General features: G+C 49.0%; 1 protein-coding gene across 1 annotated transcript in view; it reads right to left on the bottom strand.

Moving 5' to 3' along the window:
* LOC309548400 (NACHT, LRR and PYD domains-containing protein 12-like) overlaps nucleotides 1–13,472 on the bottom strand; it is a gene marked incomplete at its 3' end in the record, with an annotated part of 99,878 nt that extends 86,406 nt beyond the window's left edge. Inside the window, exon 1 of the mRNA XM_082248339.1 lies at nucleotides 13,393–13,472. Coding sequence (XP_082104465.1) covers nucleotides 13,393–13,414 — 22 coding nt within the window. The 5' untranslated portion in view covers nucleotides 13,415–13,472. The remainder of the gene's footprint in view (nucleotides 1–13,392) is intronic.
* Nucleotides 13,473–19,269: the final 5,797 nt, after the last annotated feature.

The following is a 19,269-nucleotide window of genomic DNA, read 5'->3' as shown; positions in this document are numbered from 1 at the left end:
GAACCGTCATCTGTCAGATAGGATCCTTCCATAAATCCCCAGTAGTGTGCCCCTCCCCCAGCGTGGGCCCTTTGGCATGTGACCTGGGCTCTCTGATCCCCCTGCTGACCCAGGACGGGTATGGCGGGTGCCCCAGGATAGAAGGGAAGGAGACCAGTGATCATTCTATTGCTGATCTCCTCTTTCTAGTAAGAACCGGAAAGCAATGTGAATTCCATCACTTCCGGGTCCGACTGTCACTTCCCCTTCAATGGAGGCTTGGTGAGGTCTAAATGACCCGGGATGTCTTATTAAAGAGAACCTGTCATTACAAAATATTATCACAGGGGGACTTTTGTTCCCTATGTCATAAATGTAGCACTGTCCCCGCAGGAAATGCCGAGTATGATGTTGTCGGGTCCCACTGGTTACCAGCACTGAATTATCTTTGGAATAAGTCCCTGGATCCCACCTTGTTCCCGATGACTGGTCACATGATGGGCCCCCCTGGTTACCAGCACTCAATTACCTTTGGAATAAGTCCCTAGATCCCACCTTGTTCCTGATGACTGGTCACATGATGGGCCCCCCTGGTTACCAGCACTCAATCACCTTTGGAATAAGTCCCTGGATCCCACCTTGTTCCTGATGACTCGTCACATGATGGGCTCCCCTGGTTACCAGCACTCAATTATCTTTGAAATAAGTCCCTGGATCCCACCTTGTTCCTGATGACTCGTCACATGATGGGCCCCCCTGGTTACCAGCACTCAATTACATTGGAATAAGTCCCTGGATCCCACCTTGTTCCTGATGACTCATCACATGATGGGCCCCCCTGGTTACCAGCACTCAATTACCTTTGGAATAAGTCCCTGGATCCCACCTTGTTCCTGATGACTCATCACATGATGGGCCCCCCTGGTTACCAGCACTGAATTACAATGGAATAAGTCCCTGGATCCCACCTTGTTCCTGATGACTCATCACATGATGGGTCCCCCTGGTTACCAGCACTCAATAACCTTTGGAATAAGTCCCTGGATCCCACCTTGTTCCTGATGACTCGTCACATGATGGGCCCCCCTGGTTACCAGCACTCAATCACCTTTGGAATAAGTCCCTGGATCCCACCTTGTTCCTGATGACTCATCACACGACGGGCTCCCCTGGTTACCAGCACTCAATTATCTTTGAAATAAGTCCCTGGATCCCACCTTGTTCCTGATGACTCGTCACATGATGGGCCCCCCTGGTTACCAGCACTCAATTACATTGGAATAAGTCCCTGGATCCCACCTTGTTCCTGATGACTCATCACATGATGGGCCCCCCTGGTTACCAGCACTCAATTACCTTTGGAATAAGTCCCTGGATCCCACCTTGTTCCTGATGACTCATCACATGATGGGCCCCCCTGGTTACCAGCACTGAATTACAATGGAATAAGTCCCTGGATCCCACCTTGTTCCTGATGACTCATCACATGATGGGTCCCCCTGGTTACCAGCACTCAATAACCTTTGGAATAAGTCCCTGGATCCCACCTTGTTCCTGATGACTCGTCACATGATGGGCCCCCCTGGTTACCAGCACTCAATCACCTTTGGAATCTGTACTGAGAGAGAAGCTGTGGAAGCTGTGCTGAGAGAGAAGCCGGAAGCTGTGCTGTGTGTGTGCGGACAAGCTGCGTGCGGTGAGGGAGCCGTGTGCTGTGCTGAGCCGGGTGCTGTGTGTGAGGAGGAAGAGGAGCTGCGGGAAACAAGAGCGGGGGACCGGTTACTTGTGACTGAGCAGCGGCGGAGGAGGGCCAGAAGGAGGGAGCGACAGCAGCAGGGACGTGAGTAGGATAACGGAAGCCGGGCGCGCATGCCAAGGACCCCAGGGATGGGACAGAGAGGGCAGAGAGCGGGGGTAGCAGCGGCGGACGGAAACAGCACGATACTGAGGAGAGCGTTCCCGGGAGGAGGAGAGGAGGAGGAGACTGTCCCCAGTGTGTGAGGCAGCAGCAGCAGCTGCAAGCAAGGCAGGGGAAAGAGCTGTGTGACTGGGCTCGGTGAACCAATAGCCGTGTGACTGTGCTATGCGACTGATAGCCGTGTGACTGTGCTCTGCGACTGATAGCCATGTGACTGTGCTCTGCGACTGATAGCCGTGTGACTGTGCTCTGTCACTGATAGCCGTGGGACTGTGCTCTGCGACTGATAGCCGTGTGACTGTGCTCTGCGACTGATAGCTGTGTGACTGTGCTCTGTGCCCGATAGCTGTGTGACTGTGCTCTGCGACCAATAGCAATCTGGGACTGATCTAGCGATCTGCGACTGATATCGATCTGTGACTGACCGACCGGATCTGCGACTGATAGCGATCTGTGACTGGCCGTACTCTGTGACTGATAGTAATCTGTGACTGACTGACCGTGCTCCACGACTGATAGCGATTTGTGACCAACCGACCGTGCCCTGCGACTGATAGCAATCTGTGACTGACTGACCGTGCTCTGTGACTGACTGACCGTGCTCTGTGACTGACAGAGATCTGTGACTGAGTGCTCTGCGACTGACTGACCGTGCTCTGCGACCGATAGCGATCTGCGACTGACTGTGCTCTGTGACTGATAGAATTTTGCGACCGACTGACCGTGCTTGCAACTGATAGTGATCTGCGACTGACCGTGCTCTGCGCCTGTTAACAATCTGCGACTGACTGACCGGCTCTGAGACTGATAGTGACCTGCAAGTGACCATGCTTTGCGACTGATAGCGACCTGTGACTGACTGACTGTGCTGCGACTGATGGCAATCTGTGACTGACTGACCGTGCTCTGCGACTGTTGAGATCTGTGACTGACTGTGCCCTGTGACTGACTGTGTCCTGTGACTGGCTGTGCCCTTGACTGACTGTGCACTGCGACCGACCGCGACTGACGGTGCCCTGCGACTGAGGTGCCCTGCGACTGACTGAGCGTGATCTTCGACTGAGTACCTGTGAAGACTGGTAAGTATCTTAGCGACTAGTGAGTATCTTAGCGACTGGTGAGCACCCCAGGTTTAGTACCAGGCGAGATAGAGGTAGTGTAGGTAAGGAAAAGCAGGTTGTTACAATTATCCCCATAGGGTAGTGGGTATTAATGTCCGACAGGATTGCGGATGCCACTCAGTGCACTTCCTGCTCCATGTATGCGTTCCTTGATGAACCAATGGAGGGCGAATACTGCTGTGCAAGATGTGTGCAACTTGTTTCTCTGGAAGCCCAGATCCTGGATCTAGAAAACATAGTGGCAACACTGCGTTGCATCAACAACCTGGAGAGGAGCTTGGACATTACCCATCAGGCGCTGGGAGGGGCCAGCATAGAGGAGGGAGGAGTAGAGGAGATGCAGGTGTGACGAGACCAGTCTCGCCACATTGCATTGGAGGAGCCTGGTTGCCCGCCTGCTGCCTTTGGACTATGGACCAGACTTTAAAAGACTTTGGCTCCATGGCGATTTGACTGTGTTTGTGGCATCTGAGCTCTGTTTGGATATGTTGAGCGCTCAGATCCAGGCTATCTGGGGATGGGTTGAATGTAGGGGTTCTGTTCAGTAGACTGGGAGTTATGCATTTTTGTGTCCTTTTGTGTTTCTTTAAACATGTGGCTAATGGAGCCTTGCCTCTCCTGGAAGCTAAAACGTATTCCTGTAAACTGTAAGGAACAGGAAGCCAACTCCTAATATGGGCATTACAGGAAGTTCTGAGGAGACGGGCGGTCTATTGACACTCAGAGTGATGTGTATTGAGGGCTCGTTAGGGAACCATTGTTCTGTGTCTGACTGTTGTGTGCATTGATTTCCCCCTGGGGCTTCTGTCTCCTTGCATTGGTCAAAGCTATCTGACCAATCACTATTGACTCATTCTCAAGCCCTCATTTGCATATGCTGGAGAGGACCTTGGTGAGGACTGCAAGTGCTTTGCAATTGACCAATGGGAAGGCAGTTGTTGGGGGAGGGATGTTCCAATTTCTGTATAAAAGTGTGCTCTGTTCTTCCAATAAATGTTGTTCCTGTTTTACCCTCATCTCGGAGCTTTGTCTCGTTATTGGGGGAATCTGCTGCAGGGATTGCTATGGTCTTCCATACTCCCTTAGAGAATCACTAAGCTCTTTTAAGAGCTTGTATAAGAGCTTGTTCGTGCTGCACTCTCTGGGGAAAGAGAGGTTCACCCACAGGAACCTGGGGCCTTGTCGTTGGTCCAGGGTGGGTAGGAGATGCCAAGACCCTAACCAAGCTGCGGCGGTTCGTGGAGTCTGAAGTGCTTACGGTGTCTGGTGGAGTCCTTGGAGCCCTCAGGAAGCACTAGGAGCATCTGTCAACGGAGGTACCTGCTCAGGGGTGCCCTGGTCCGTAACAGCAGGCATCAGAGGTATGCAGTTGGGTGACCGTTAGGAAGGGTAATGGGAAGAGTGTCAGGGAGGCCAGTCCTGAGTTGGTTCACCCTAACAAATTTGCCATGTTGTAGGTTGAGGGGGATATTAGCTCAGGGGTGGCAGTGCTGGAGCAGGTGCCCTCCCCCAGCTGTCAGGGGAGCAGCGGCTCCAGGAAGAAGGGGGGCCGTGACTCAGGAAAGGTTAGACAGGTTGTGGTAGTTGGGGACTCAATTATCAGGAGGACAGAGATGGCAATCTGTCGAAAAGATCGCGGTAGCCGGACAGTATGTTGTTTACCGGGTGCTCGAGTTCGGCACATCGCGGATCTGGTAGACAGATTATTGGTCGGGGCTGGGGATGACTCAGCGGTCATGGTGCATGTGAGTACTAATGACAAAGGAAAAGGAAGGTGGAGGATCCTAAAGAACGATTTCAGGGACTTAGGTAATAGATTGAGGAATAGGACCTCCAAGGTGGTTTTCTCTGAAATACTGCCTGTACCTCGAGCCACACAGGAGAGGCAGAAGGAGATTAGGGAACTTAACAAGTGGCTGAGGAATTGGTGTAGGAAGGAGGGGTTTGGGTTCCTGGAGAACTGGGCTGACTTCTCAGTCGGCTACCAGCTCTTTAGTAAGGATGGGCTGCACCTTAATGGGGGCGGTACAGCTCTTTTGGGGAGAAAGATGGCCACCAAGTTGGAGGGGCTTTTAAACTAGTAGACGGGGGAGGGCTCAGAAGAAGAGTCAGTCAGGAGGGAGCAAAGGACAGAAGACAGTAGTAGAGACAGCAGCGACAGTAGTTCCTTAACGTCAATTTGGGGGTCTGTGCGGGAAAACATCAGACCAAACAGGAAAAATGGGAATGCTTTAGGACCACATTAAGCAAATGCATCCTGCAGTGCATTCCTATGGGAAATAAATTTAGAAGAGACAAAGCCAAACCTGGCTGGCTAAACCGTAGCGTTAAAAAACTTATTAGGGGGAAAAAAATGGCCTTCAGAAAATATAAATCAGAGGGCACAGTATCGGCTTTCCAGCAATACAAGGAGGCAAATAAGAAAAGTAAATTTGAAATCAAAATGGCTAAAATCAACTTTGAGAGACAAATAGCGGAGGATAGTAAAAAGAACCCAAAGAAATTCTTTAAATATATCAACAGCAAAAAAGCTAGGGCAGAGCATATCGCACACATAATTAACGATGATGGGAGGATGGTTACAGAGGACACTGAAAAAGCAACCGTGCTGAACGCCTTTTTCTCGTCAGTCTTTACACAGGAAAAGGAAGGGTACACTGACCATGACTGTATGGGGTACACTGACCATGACTGTATGGGGTACACTGACCATGACTGTATGGGGTACACTGCCAATGACTGTATGGTTAGTAGTAATACACAGGACTTGCCGCTATGGCTAACAGAGGGTGAAATCAGGGAAAGGCTGGATAAACTTAACACAAACAAATCACCAGGCCTTGATGGCGTACATCCGAGAGTACTCAAAGAACTCAGTAAGGTTATATCTAGACCACTGTTCCTGATCTTTGCTGACAGTATTAGGACAGGAAATGTACCAGGGGATTGGAGGAAAGCTAACGTGATACTGATATTCAAAAAAGGGCAGAGGCATATCCCGGGAAATTATAGGCCTGTCAGTCTGACATCGATAGTATGTAAACTTCTGGAGGGGGTGATAAGGGACTATATCGTAGAGTTTGCTAATGACAACAACATCATCAGCAGTAATCAGCACGGGTTTAAAAATGGGCGTTCTTGTCAAACCAATCTCTTAACATTCTACGAGGAGGTGAGCTGTGAGCTAGATAGGGGAGACCAGTGGATGTGGTGTACCTAGATTTCGCTAAGGCGTTTGATACAGTTCCCCACAAGCGCCTAATTTATAAAATAAGGTCTGCAGGTATCGACAGCAGAGTTTGCTCTTGGATATGGAATTGGCTAAAAGGGCGTGTCCAAAGGGTGGTAATAAACAGCTCATACTCAGACTGGTCTGAGGTGGTAAGCGGGGTCCCCCAAGGCTCAGTCCTGGGACCAACCTTGTTCAATTTATTCATAAACAGCATTGAGGACGGGATCTGTAGTTCTATATCAGTTTTTGCAGATGACACAAAATTGGGCAGGGCAATAACTGCACAGCATGAAGCAGATATCCTACAGAATTACCTGGACAAAATAACGGAGTGGGCAACGACATGGCAAATGAGGTTTAATGTGGAGAAGTGTAAGGTTTTGCACTTGGGGACTAGAAACATAAAAGCACAATACACGTTAGGGGGGGAACCTCTGGGGGAATCAAAAATGGAGAAAGATCTGGGAGTCTTGGTTGATGATAGATTAGGCAATAGCATGCAATGTCAAGCGGCAGCTGCCAAAGCCAGCAGATTATTAGCATGCATAAAGAAAGGGATGTATTCCAGAGATAAAACTATAATCCTTCCACTTTATAAAACTCTGGTCTGACCGCATCTGGAGTATTCTGTCCAGTTCTGGTCGCCAGTCCTCAGGAGGGATGTGTTGGAGCTGGAGAGAGTCCAGAGAAGGGCAACTAAACTAATTAGGGGATTGGAGGACCTTAATTGTGAAGAGCGTCTGCAATCGCTTGATTTATTCTCCCTGGAGAAGTGACGCCTGAGAGGGGACATGATAGCAATTTATAAATATCTCAATGGTGATCTCGACATAGAAAAAAAGCTATTCAGTCGTAGAGAATGCATGAGGACTTGAGGACATACATTGCGATTAGAGGAGAAGCGTTTTAACCTCAGGCAACGTGGGGGGTTCTTTACTGTTAGAGCTACAAGATTGTGGAATTCTCTACCACAAGAGGTGGTTTCTGCGGGTAGTATGTTGGCTTTCAAAAGACACTTAGACGTACATCTCAAGGATCAGAACATTCAGGGGTATGAGCAGGGGTCGGCAAGGTGTCCGCTCACGGACACCGGTGTCCGTGACTGGGCCTTGCCGGGTCCGCCACGCTGCCCCGCTATCTGCACCCATCCATCATGAATTATGCAACATCTTCATTAGCGCTCGCAGTCGCCGCCCGCCGCTCTCTGCAGACAGCGCCGCCCAGTTGAAATTAGGCACGCCTGCCTGGTCTGCGCGGGCTTCAGCTGCCAGTAGATTGTCATGCTGCTGGCTGGGGGAGGGAGCGTGGAATTGGCGTGGCGGCGGGGGAAGTCCAGGACTGCTCCATCTCACTCTGGAGGAGGGACTACTAGGGAGTGGCAGTGTGGCACTGTGTGTGGCTGGCGGTGGCCTGTGATGACGAGACCGCAGTCACCGCACTCACAGCAGTGAAGACTGAAGAGGAGCCGAGGAGAGTGCGTGCTGCACAGCAGGAAGGAAGCTTCGTTTGCAATCAGAGACTAAGGGAGCAGCAGAGAAACTGTCTGAGGGGAGACAGTCTGAGACACAAGGTAGGGGGGTCCACCCTGGCTGGACCACCTTGGCCCACCCTAGTCCACCCTGGCCCACCCTGGCTGGTCCACCCTGGTACACCCTGGTCCACTCTGGCCCACCCTGGCTGGCACACCCTGGTCCACCCTGGCTGGTCCACTCTTGGCACACCCTGGCCCACCCTAGTCCACCCTGGCACACCCTGGCTGGTCCACCCTGGCACACCCTGGCCCACGCTGGCTTGCACACCCTGGTCCACCCTGGCTGGTCCACCTTGGCACACCCTGGCCCAACCTAGTCCACCCTGGCACACCCTGGCCCACCCTGGCACACCCTGGCTGGCACACCCTGGCTGGTCCACCCTGACACACCCTGGTCCACCCTGGCACACCCTGGCTGGTCCACCCTGGCCCACCCTGGCTGGCACACCCTGGTCCACCCTGGCTGGTCCACCCTGGCCCACACTGGTCCACCCTGGCTGGCACACCCTGGTCCACCCTGGCTGGTCCACCCTGGCCCACCCTGGTCCACCCTGGCCCACCCTGGTCCACCCTGGCTGGCACACCCTGGTCCACCCTGGCACACCCTGGTCCACCCTGGCACACCCTGGTCCATCCTGGCCCACCCTGGCTGGCACACCCTGGTCCAGAGACTCAGGGAGCACCAGAGAGACTGTCTGAGGGGAGACAGTCTGAGACACAAGGACACAAGGTAGGGGGGGGAGTCCACGCTGGCTGGCCCACCCTGGTCCACCCTGGCACACCCTGGTCAACCCTGGCTGGCACACCCTGGTCCACCCTGGCTGGCACACCCTGGTCCACCCTGGCTGGTCCACCCTGGCTGGCCCACCCTGGCACACCCTGGTACACCCTGGTCCACTCTGGCCCACCCTGGCTGGCACACCCTGGTCCACCCTGGCTGGTCCACCTTGGCACACCCTGGTTCACCCTAGCTGGTCCACCCTGGTCCACCCTGGCCCACACTGGCTGGTCCACCCTGGCACACCCTGGCTCGTCCACCCTGGCACACCCTGGCTGGTCCACCCTGGCCCACCCTGGCTGGCACACCCTTGTCCACCCTGGCTGGCACACCCTGGCCGGCACACCCTTGTCCACCCTGGCTGGAACACCCTGGCCCACCCTGGCACACCCTGGCTAGTCCACCCTGGCACACCCTGGTCCACCTTGGCTGGTCCACCCTGGCACACCCTGGCCCACCCTGGCACACCCTACCACAAGCAGTAAATGTTATTTTAAACTCATTTGTAATTGTAGAACTAGGCCAGAGAGTAGACAGAATGTTTGCTTGTTTTTTGATGGTTTTAATTTGAAATGTACCTTGGTGTCCTTCACTAAGGTCTGTACTTTGGAAAATGTCCGCCACGGCCTTGGTCCGTGCCTATCCCTGGGTATGAGAGATGATTACAGCCACACACACCTACACAGGGGGAACTGGATGGACTATTGTCTTTATTCAACCTCACCTACTATGTAACTATGTAACTATGGAATATTTCCCTGGATCCCACCTTGTTCCTGATGACTCGTCACATGAATGAACAGTCTGGGGGTGTTGGTTTTTTGTTGTTGTTTATTGGTAATTGGGATAGGAGAAGGGAATAGTGGGATACTCCAACTGAACTATTCACATAGGTTGAGGACTTCTATCTTCAGATCTTTGCTTGAGAATTTGGAACAGCCAGGCTGTTAATCCACACTGCCACATGTGTAGATGGGGTTAAGTCTCTTGCTCTCTTTGCTCTCTAACAAGATGACTTGATGGACAATAATATATCTTCAGGACACTCTCACTAGCATTCTCTTCCCACTGACACCCGTTCACTGACTATCCTAGGAGCAGGGGTGGCCCCCCTCAGGTCAGGCCCCTTGACACGAGTTGCTGTACTCACTGTACCGCAGAGACAGATCTTCCAGTGTCTCCCCTCTCAGTCAGCTTCTCTGGACCTCCGGGTTCAGCTCCTCACTGCTACTCTTCAGGCCCTCAAGTCAACCCCCTGAGGCACCCCTACAGAGGAGGAGGCAGCCGCCCCCTCCCTCCGGGACTTCGCTATCCAGCCGAAAGACCTCACGCACATGTGCTCCTGGCTTTTATACATGTAGCACCCTACAGATAGGTGCTAGGTAAAACCATAGTGGGCCTAGTCTGCTTAACAGCAGGGCTGTAATTTATCTAGCCAGGGTGTCAGGGCTTCCAGATGTGTCTACTGAGGGGAGAAGTCTCCCCACTGGCTCCTGTGAGAGGCTTCTCATAGGGCAGTGTGGGAAGACCAATCAGGGGACACGTCCCAGCTTGTAACTACCCCAGAAGGCAGATTATGCTGCAAAGGATTCTGGGAGTGGGTATAGGTTTGGGGGGAAGTGCGTGACATGGTGTCTTTGGCGGGAGCAGGGTCCCAGGAAGGAGAGTGCGGCTGTCTCTCCTCCTGTCTGAGGAAGGCGGATGTCTCGGGGTGTCGCCTGAGAATCCAGACTGCTGAGCTGAGCTGAGGAGGATCCGGTGTGCTGAGAGCCTGCATAGAGAGCGAGGGGTCCAGTGCCAGGAAAGCCTACACAGGTCGTGAGTACTGAGGATTGCCCCTGGGGGTCTGCCTGACGTTAGAGGGGACCACTCCGGAAGAGGTTCTGGGATCCGGTGCCAGCTAGCTGTAAAAGGGGTACCTAGGTTGAGGACCCTGAAGTTGTAAAGGGGGTACATAGTCAGTGAGCCCCAAAGAGTTCAAGGAGTAAAGGGGGCACCTGCAGTCTGGGCCCTGAATTGTATTGCGTGTGCCAGTTACAGTGTTAGCTATTTGGAGTTCTACAAAATACTCCCTCAAGCAGTGCCAGGCGGGGGAAAAGTATTCAAAGACTTATACAGTGAAGCAGTGTCAGGACAGAGTTCTACAGTTCTCAGTCTTGGATCTTCTAGTCTATAGGTCGGGGATTCAACACTTCCTCTGTTTTACAGAGTGTTCTCAGAGTCAGTGAGCGTTGGCTGGCGCCGGCTGGCGTCAAGGAAGCGGCAACGGGCATTTTTCCAGGATCAAAGTCGCAATTTTAATTAGTTCAAGCCGAGAGGAGTATCCCAATCATTCCCTTCTCCCATCCCCTTAACTTATAATAAAAACCACAAACAAAGATGCCGGAGTTGTCACTGTCTCAATTGTCACACCTGCGGACTCAGCTCACATGGGCTGGAGAGGATTCCGGTACTAATGGCCGACCCACATCAGGCCACAATGCACCGAGGCAACTTTCTCTCTGCCAATTGTCAGGACTGTATATAAAGCCTATGCACCCATTTGTCAGGTTTCCTCCCACTGTCCAACACGCCTCCCTATTGGACCAGCGTGAAACACTCTCCAGACTGAATGAATCGCATCCTGAGCACATTGAGCAGACCTCACTAACAGATCCCGCTCTCTGATAGGCAGAGAGCAATATAGATTTACCTGAAGCCCCTCTGGTAAGCAGACAGAGCTCAAACCTATACTTCTCACTAACACCTACCTAGGAGGGTTCTACACTCACCCCCCCCCCCCCCACCAAACCAAGCCATGTCCTCACTAGCACCTACCTAGGAGGGTTCTACACTCACCCCCCACCAAACTGAGCCATGTCCTCACTAGGGATGATCGAACTTTCGAAAAGTTTGGTTCGACCAGAACACCCGAACTTCCCAAAAGTTCGGCCCGGATTTCAGAACCCCATTGAAATCAATGGGACCTGAACTTTGGTAATCAAAAAACACAATTTTGAAGCCCTAAAACCCAATAAATGCCCCTAAAAAGTGCCTAGGGTTTTGGGTCATGCCCCAGGGACTATTAATCACATAAAAAAAAGTTCTTAAAAATTGTCATTTTTGATAGAGAGCCAATTATTGAAAAAATTATTGAAAAAAAAAAATGAGATTTCTTTGGATTTAGTGTCTAGGGGGTCTAAAAATTGTACCTGTGAAGTTTCAGCTCTGTAGCATTTCCAGAAGCAGAAAAAAAAATGTCGTTTGTATTAGAATTAATATAGAACAGGGATATGGCTCCGCTATTTTTACACCTTGCCAGTTTTGTAGCAAGCGTTTTTTTGGGCATTTTTTGGGGGTCTTTGGAGGCAGGCATAACATTGGAACTTCTGTGTAGGGGTATATATATACACACACTTATATTTATATACACACATACACATATATAGGTGTGAAAGTAGCAGAACCCTATACTTGCGCTAATGAAATAATTAACACCCATATGGCTTCTCTGCTATAACACCTATATGTGTGTATGTGTATAAATACATATAAGTGTGTGTGTATATATACCCCTATACAGAAATTCAGATGTTTTGCCTGCCTCCAAAGACCCCCAAAAAATGCCCCAAAAAAATGCCTGCAATAACACACCTGGGCGTTTTTTTTGGCGCAGGCGTTTTTGGGCATTTTTTGTGGGTCTTTGGAGGCAGGCAAAACATCTGAACTTCTGTATAGGGGTATATATACACACACACTTATATGTCTATATACACATACACATTAGCACATGTATAGTGTTCTGCTACTTTCACACCTATATATATGTGTATGTGTATATATACATATAAGTGTGTGTATATATACCCCTATACAGAAGTTCAGATGTCATGCCTGACTCCAAGCATGTCCTTAAAAAAGCCCTATAAACGCCTGCAGCAAAAAGCAGGCTGACCGGCGAGAAGCCATATCGCTGGTCTATAAGTCACCTAAGAGAAACAATCTTTTCTCTATAGCGGTCACCCTGACATGGAAGGGTTTGGTCACCCTGCCATAGCAGTCAGAGTCAGTTCACCCTACACTACACTACGGTCACCCTGACACTTAACACATATAGTACATGCACATATAAACATGAACACGCTGGAGTGAGAGCAATCATTCTTGGGCCATCATTCACAGCTAACTCTAAACGGATGGTCTGGAGGGGCTTATAAAGACATATAGGGTACTGACCTTTGTCCCCATCCCACAGGCGCACACAATTTTATGGTTTGACATGTTTGGTATCTATTTACTTGGAGCATCCCCATCTTTTTACCAAAAATTGGTTATAACATTGGGGCTGATTTACTAAAACCGGAGAGGGGTAAATCTGATGCAGCTGTGCATGGTAGCCAATCACCTTCTAATTTCAGCTATGAACTAAAACCTGGAAGCTGATTGGTTGCTGTGCACAGCTGCACCAGATTTTGCACTCTCCAGTTTTAGTAAATCCCGCCATTGTGTGCCCTAAAATGAAACAGGGTATTATTTACTGAAAATGTGAGATTGATAAACTGTAGTACTGATATTGTCTGACATAAAGCATTGGGACTGCCACCATTTTATTCTCCAGGGTGTCTGCTTTCAGAAAACATATCATGTTTGAGTCAAACTTTCATATACATTCCCAAAAGCCAGTCCTTCTATAGTCCTACTAGAAGACAACCCTGAGGAAGTCTACTGCCTCCAAGGCTGGACTGACTGGTGCCTGAATGGTATCTGTCCTCCTTCTGTTCTACATTATATTTATAGAAATACATTCTACAACAAAATTCACTCCAACAACCTGTCCGGCATGGGAGTTCTCACCTCCAGGAACACCGGACGCCATTGTTTATGGGAGGAGACCCACCAATCAGATCAGGACCTGGAATATAAAGTAGACAATTATTATAGCTAAACTGATTACATTGTAACATGTTCTAATAAATCCAGAGATCAGACCTCCAGAGTAATATCACAGCTAGATAAATACCCTACACAGACTGTAGAGGACCCCCCCTCCACACCTACCCCCCTCCACACACCTATCCCCCCACACCTACCCCAACATGTACCCCCCTCCACACCTACCCCCCTCCACACACCTACCCCCCACACCTACCCCAACATGTACCCCCCTCCACACACCTATCCCCCCACACCTACCCCAACATGTACCCTCCTCCACACCTATCCCCCCCACACCTACCCCAACATGTACCCCCCCCCAACATGTACCCCCTCCACACACCTACTCCCCCCACACCTAACCCAACATGTACCCTCCTCCACACCTATCCCCCCACACCTACCCCAACATGTACCCCCCTCCACACCTACACCCCTCCACACACCTACTCCCCCCACACCTAACCCAACATGTCCCCTCCCCCACAGTCACATCAGTCTCTGTACCAGAGTGGTTGTGTGTGCTGCAGCTCTCCCTCTCCAGACACCAGGGGGCAGGTGAGTTACCTGGCCCCAGTGAAGATGGGAGATTCTGGGGATGACCCGGGCGATCCAACATGCATTCTAACACTTCATCTTCACCTGAAGACCTCGGCTATGGCCCCTAAAAAAGGGGAATCTACCCCCGCTTTCAGAGGGCGGGTTGCTGATCGTCTGCTGAGAATTGCAAAGGAGGAGGAAAAGCTGATGACCCTGAAAGCTGATTATAGGAAGAAGAAGGCCATGCATGATAAAGCATGGAGCAGCAAGCGGCAAAGTTTGAAGCCAGAATTGAAAGTTTTTGAGGACGCCATCAAGAAGCAGCAGAGTCTGGTAAAGTCTTTAAAAGAAAAGAGTGGAGCTTTTAAAGAAAAGTTCCAGAATGAGGAGCGATTCCGGAAAATGAGGAATGACGCACGTCGCGGAAAAGTTTCAGCATCGGCGGTGGCAGTACGGGTGGAGAGTGAGGAGGGGGTCCCAGAACCTATCCCTGATACCCCATCCACCTCAGGATCTGCTTCACCGGAGGAAATGGCGGCCTCTGCCTCCCTCCCTCCCCAGCAAGCTGGAGGAACAGCACAGGAGGTAGAGGAAAATGGTGGAGGACAGCTAAACTTTATTCAGAAGATTGAGTCTCCCTTGAGTGGAAGAACCTTTCGTTTTTCAGAGGACTCTGCTGATGAGGACAATGACAATGACTCTGTACCTGGACCTGCAAAGGTAAAACTTATTGAAAAGTCTTTTTTTGCTAAAACTGACAGCATGAACTCCTCCAGCATGCAAAGCAGCATGGAGGGAATCCCTGCAGACAAGATGGCTGTGACTGTGAACTCTGCTGGGAGGAAAACATTGGGATCTGCCATTGTCTTTGCACAGTCCCCGGTGGATGCTGCTGGTATTACAGATAATGGTGGGAAAGGAAATGACAGCTGCACTGTGAAATGTGTTTCTGAAACCCAGGGAATAGTAACAAGAAGTGGAAGGCTTTTACCCAAAAGGAGTATGATAGGAGAGGAGGAGGTGAAGACAACAGCATCTGGTGTGAGTGGGTCTGCTGGGAGTAGTAGTGCTATGGATGGGAATGTGAATGATAAAACCCAGAGCAATGAAGATAAGGAAATCTACAAGATTAGGCAGAAAAAGGCCAAGCAAGTTATAAGAACTTCTAAAGCGCAGGCAGAAGAAAAACTAGCTCAGTCTATGAAAAAGGGGGATAAGACATTCTTCAGATATATAAATGAAAAAAGGAAATTAAAACAAGGAATAACTAAATTAAAAACAAAGGACGGAAGGTATGTAGAAGAGAATAAAGGGCTAGCCGACTGCCTTAATGAATACTTCTGTTCAGTTTTTACAGAAGAAAAAGAAGAAGGACCTCCACTTGAAAGGATGACTAATGAATCGTTTGATGCATGTGTATTTACAGAGGAAGACGTTCTAAGATTGCTGTCTAAAGTGAAGACAAATAAGTCACAGGGTCCTGATGAGATACACCCAAAATTATTAAAAGAGCTTAGTGGTGAGCTGGCAAAACCATTAACAGATTTATTTAACCAATCATTAGTAACAGGAGTCGTCCCGGAAGATTGGAAATTGGCAAATGTCGTGCCCATTCACAAAAAAGGTAGTAGGGAGGAATCGAGCAACTATAGACCAGTGAGTCTGACATCAATAGTAGGCAAATTAATGGAAACCCTATTAAAGGATAGAATTGTGGAACATCTTAAATCCCATGGATTGCAAGATGAAAAACAACATGGGTTTACTTCAGGGAGATCATGTCAAACAAATCTTATAGATTTTTTTGACTGGGTGACTAAAATAATAGACGGTGGAGGTGCAGTAGACATTGCATATCTAGATTTTAGTAAGGCTTTTGACACTGTCCCACATAGAAGACTTATCAATAAACTACAGTCATTGAGCATGGACTCCCATATTGTTGAGTGGATTAGGCAGTGGCTGAGTGACAGACAACAGAGGGTTGTAGTCAATGGAGAACATTCAGAACAAGGTCATGTTACCAGTGGGGTACCTCAGGGATCTGTACTGGGACCAATTTTGTTTAATATCTTCATAAGTGATATTGCAAAAGGCCTCGATGGTAAGGTTTGTCTTTTTGCTGATGACACAAAGATATGTAACAGGGTTGATGTTCCTGGAGGGAAACGCCAAATGGAAAAGGATTTAGGAAAACTAGAAGAATGGTGAGAACTCTGGCAACTGAAATTTAATGTGGATAAGTGCAAGATAATTCACCTGGGGCGTAAAAACCCAAGGGCAGAATATAGAATATTTGACACAGTCCTGACCTCAGTATCTGAGGAAAGGGATTTAGGAGTAATTATTTCAGAAGACTTAAAGGTGGGAAGACAATGTAATAGAGCAGCACGAAATGCCAGCAGAATGCTTGGATGTATAGGGAGAGGTATAAGCAGTAGAAAGAGAGAAGTGCTTATGCCGCTGTACAGAACACTGGTGAGACCTCACTTGGAGTATTGTGCGCAGTACTGGAGGCCATATCTCCAGAAGGATATAGATACTCTAGAGAGAGTTCAGAGAAGAGCTACTAAACTAGTACATGGATTGCAGGAAAAAACTTACCAGGAAAGGTTAAAGGACCTTAACATGTATAGCTTGGAAGAAAGAAGAGACAGAGGGGATATGATAGAAACTTTTAAATACATAAAGGGAATCAACTCGGTAAAGGAGGAGAGCATATTTAAAAGAAGAAAAACTACCACAAGAGGACACAGTTTTAAATTAGAGGGGCAAAGATTTAAAAGTAATATGAGGAAGTATTACTTTACTGAGAGAGTAGTGGATGCATGGAATAACCTTCCTGCAGAAGTGGTAGCTGCAAATACAGTGAAGGAGTTTAAGCATGCATGGGATAGGCATAAGGCTATCCTTCATATAAGATAGGGCCAGGGACTATTCATAGGATTCAGATATATTGGGCAGACTAGATGGGCCAAATGGTTCTTATCTGCTGACACATTCTATGTTTCTATGTTTCTATAAAGCTGTTTGTAATGCTGGAAAGGGGAATGTTTGTGTGTTGGTGGATGGAGTGACACCTGCTGCTGCTGCCTCTGGTGGTGATTTGCAGAGCAGGGGTTCTGATATTCCTGCAGCCAATGGTGCAGCTTTAAGATCTGGGGTGTCTAATCCTGCTAATAAAACTTATGCTGGGGCTCTGGCTAGGATGAGGGGGTCACATCAGGCGGGTGGCTCAGGAGGGAAGTCTACCATCTGCACCCCAGTCTTTCAGGCGCAGGAATGTAGTGCTGCTTAGGTGGGAAGGTGTGACCCCCCTATACATAAGTACATAGTTACATAGTTACATAGTTAGTGAGGTTGAAAAAAGACATCAGTCCATCCAGTTCAACCTATGATGTATGTGTGTGTTTGCTTTTAACCGTACATTGTATACCCCTGTATGTTGTACATTGTATACCCCCTGTATGTTGTACATTGTATACCCCTGTATGTTGTACATTGTATACCCCTGTATGTTGTACATTGTATACCCCTGTATGTTGTACATTGCATACCCCTGTATGTTGTACATTGTATATCCCTGTATGTTGTGGTCTTTAAGGTGTCCATCTAATAGTTTTTTGAAACTATCAATGCTCCCTGCTGATACGGCTGTTTGCGGAAGAGAATTCCACATCCTTACTGCTCTGACAGTGAAGAACCCCCTGTGTATTTTAAGGTTAAACTGTTTTTCCTCTAGTTTTAGGGAGTGGCCACGTGTCTTATTATATTCCCTTACTCTGAATAGGTTTTTCCTTATGCTAGGGTCGCCAGTACAGTATTTGTACATTGATATCATATCCCCCCTCAATCGTCTCTTCTCCAGAGAGAATAAGTTCAGTGCTTGTAGTCTTTCCTCATAGCTGATGTCCTCCATTCCCCTAATTATTTTTGTTGCCCTTCCCTGGACTCTTTCCAGTTCCAGCACATCCTTCCTGAGGACCGGTGCCCAGAACTGGACAGCATACTCCAGATGTGGCCGGACCAGAGTCTTGTAGAGCGGGAGAATAATCTCTTTATTTCTGGAGTGAATCCCCTTTTTTATACATCCCAGTATTCTGTTGGCTTTGCTTGCGGCGGCTTGGCATTGCATGCCACTGCCAAGCCTGTTGTCTATCAGTACCCCCAGGTCCTTTTCCATCCTAGACTCACCCAGAGGTTCCCCCCCTAGTGAGTAGCTTGCTTTCTGGTTTCTGGCCCCCAAGTGCATTACTTTACATTTTTCAACATTAAATCTCATCTGCCATGTAGTTGCCCACCCCGTTATTTTGTTCAGGTCCGCTTGTAAGGTTTTCACATCCTGCATAGAAGATATTGGCATGCTTAGTTTAGTATCATCCGCAAATACTGAGATTGTACTAGATATCCCCTCCTCTAGATCATTTATGAATAAATTAAACAGGATTGGTCCCAGGACAGAACCCTGGGGGACCCCACTTTCCACACCCGCCCAATCCGAGTACTCCCCATTAATCACCACCCTCTGTACTCTCCCCTGGAGCCAGTTCTCTACCCAGGTACTCACCTTATGGTCCATACCTACCTTCCTTAGTTTGTACAGTAAGCGTTTGTGGGGAACGGTGTCAAAGGCCTTTGCGAAGTCCAGGTACACCACATCCACAGGCTTACCTTTATCCAGATACACCACATCCACAGGCCTTCCTTTATCCAGATACACCACATCCACAGACCTTCCTTTATCCAGATACACCACATCCACAGGCCACCCTTTATCCAGATACACCACATCCACAGACCTTCCTTTATCCAGATACACCACATCCACAGGCCTTCCTTTATCCAGATACACCCCATCCACAGGCTTACCTTTATCTAGATGGCTGCTCACTTCATCATAGAAGGTTAATAGATTGGTTTGGCAAGAACGATTTTTCATGAATCCATGCTGATTACTACTAATAATACCGTTTTCATTACTAAAGTCTTGTATGTGGTCCCTTAACATCCCATCCAAAATCTTGCAGACTACTGATGTTAGGCTGACCGGCCTATAGTTACCCGGGATATATCTCGGCCCTTTTTTAAATATTGGTACCACGTTGGCTTTTTTCTAATCAGCTGGCACCATACCCGTCTGTAGACTATCCTTAATGATCAAGAATAATGGTCTGGCAATCACCTGGCTGAGCTCTTTAAGAATCCTCGGGTGCAAGCCATCCGGTCCCGGTGATTTATTTATGTTAAGTTTCTCTA

Source organism: Pelophylax lessonae, assembly GCF_965119305.1.
Source record: "Pelophylax lessonae genome assembly, chromosome: 2".
Lineage (NCBI taxonomy): Eukaryota > Metazoa > Chordata > Amphibia > Anura > Ranidae > Pelophylax > Pelophylax lessonae.
Note: the sequence above shows the minus strand (reverse complement) of the source record. Positions and strands in the feature narration are given on the sequence as shown.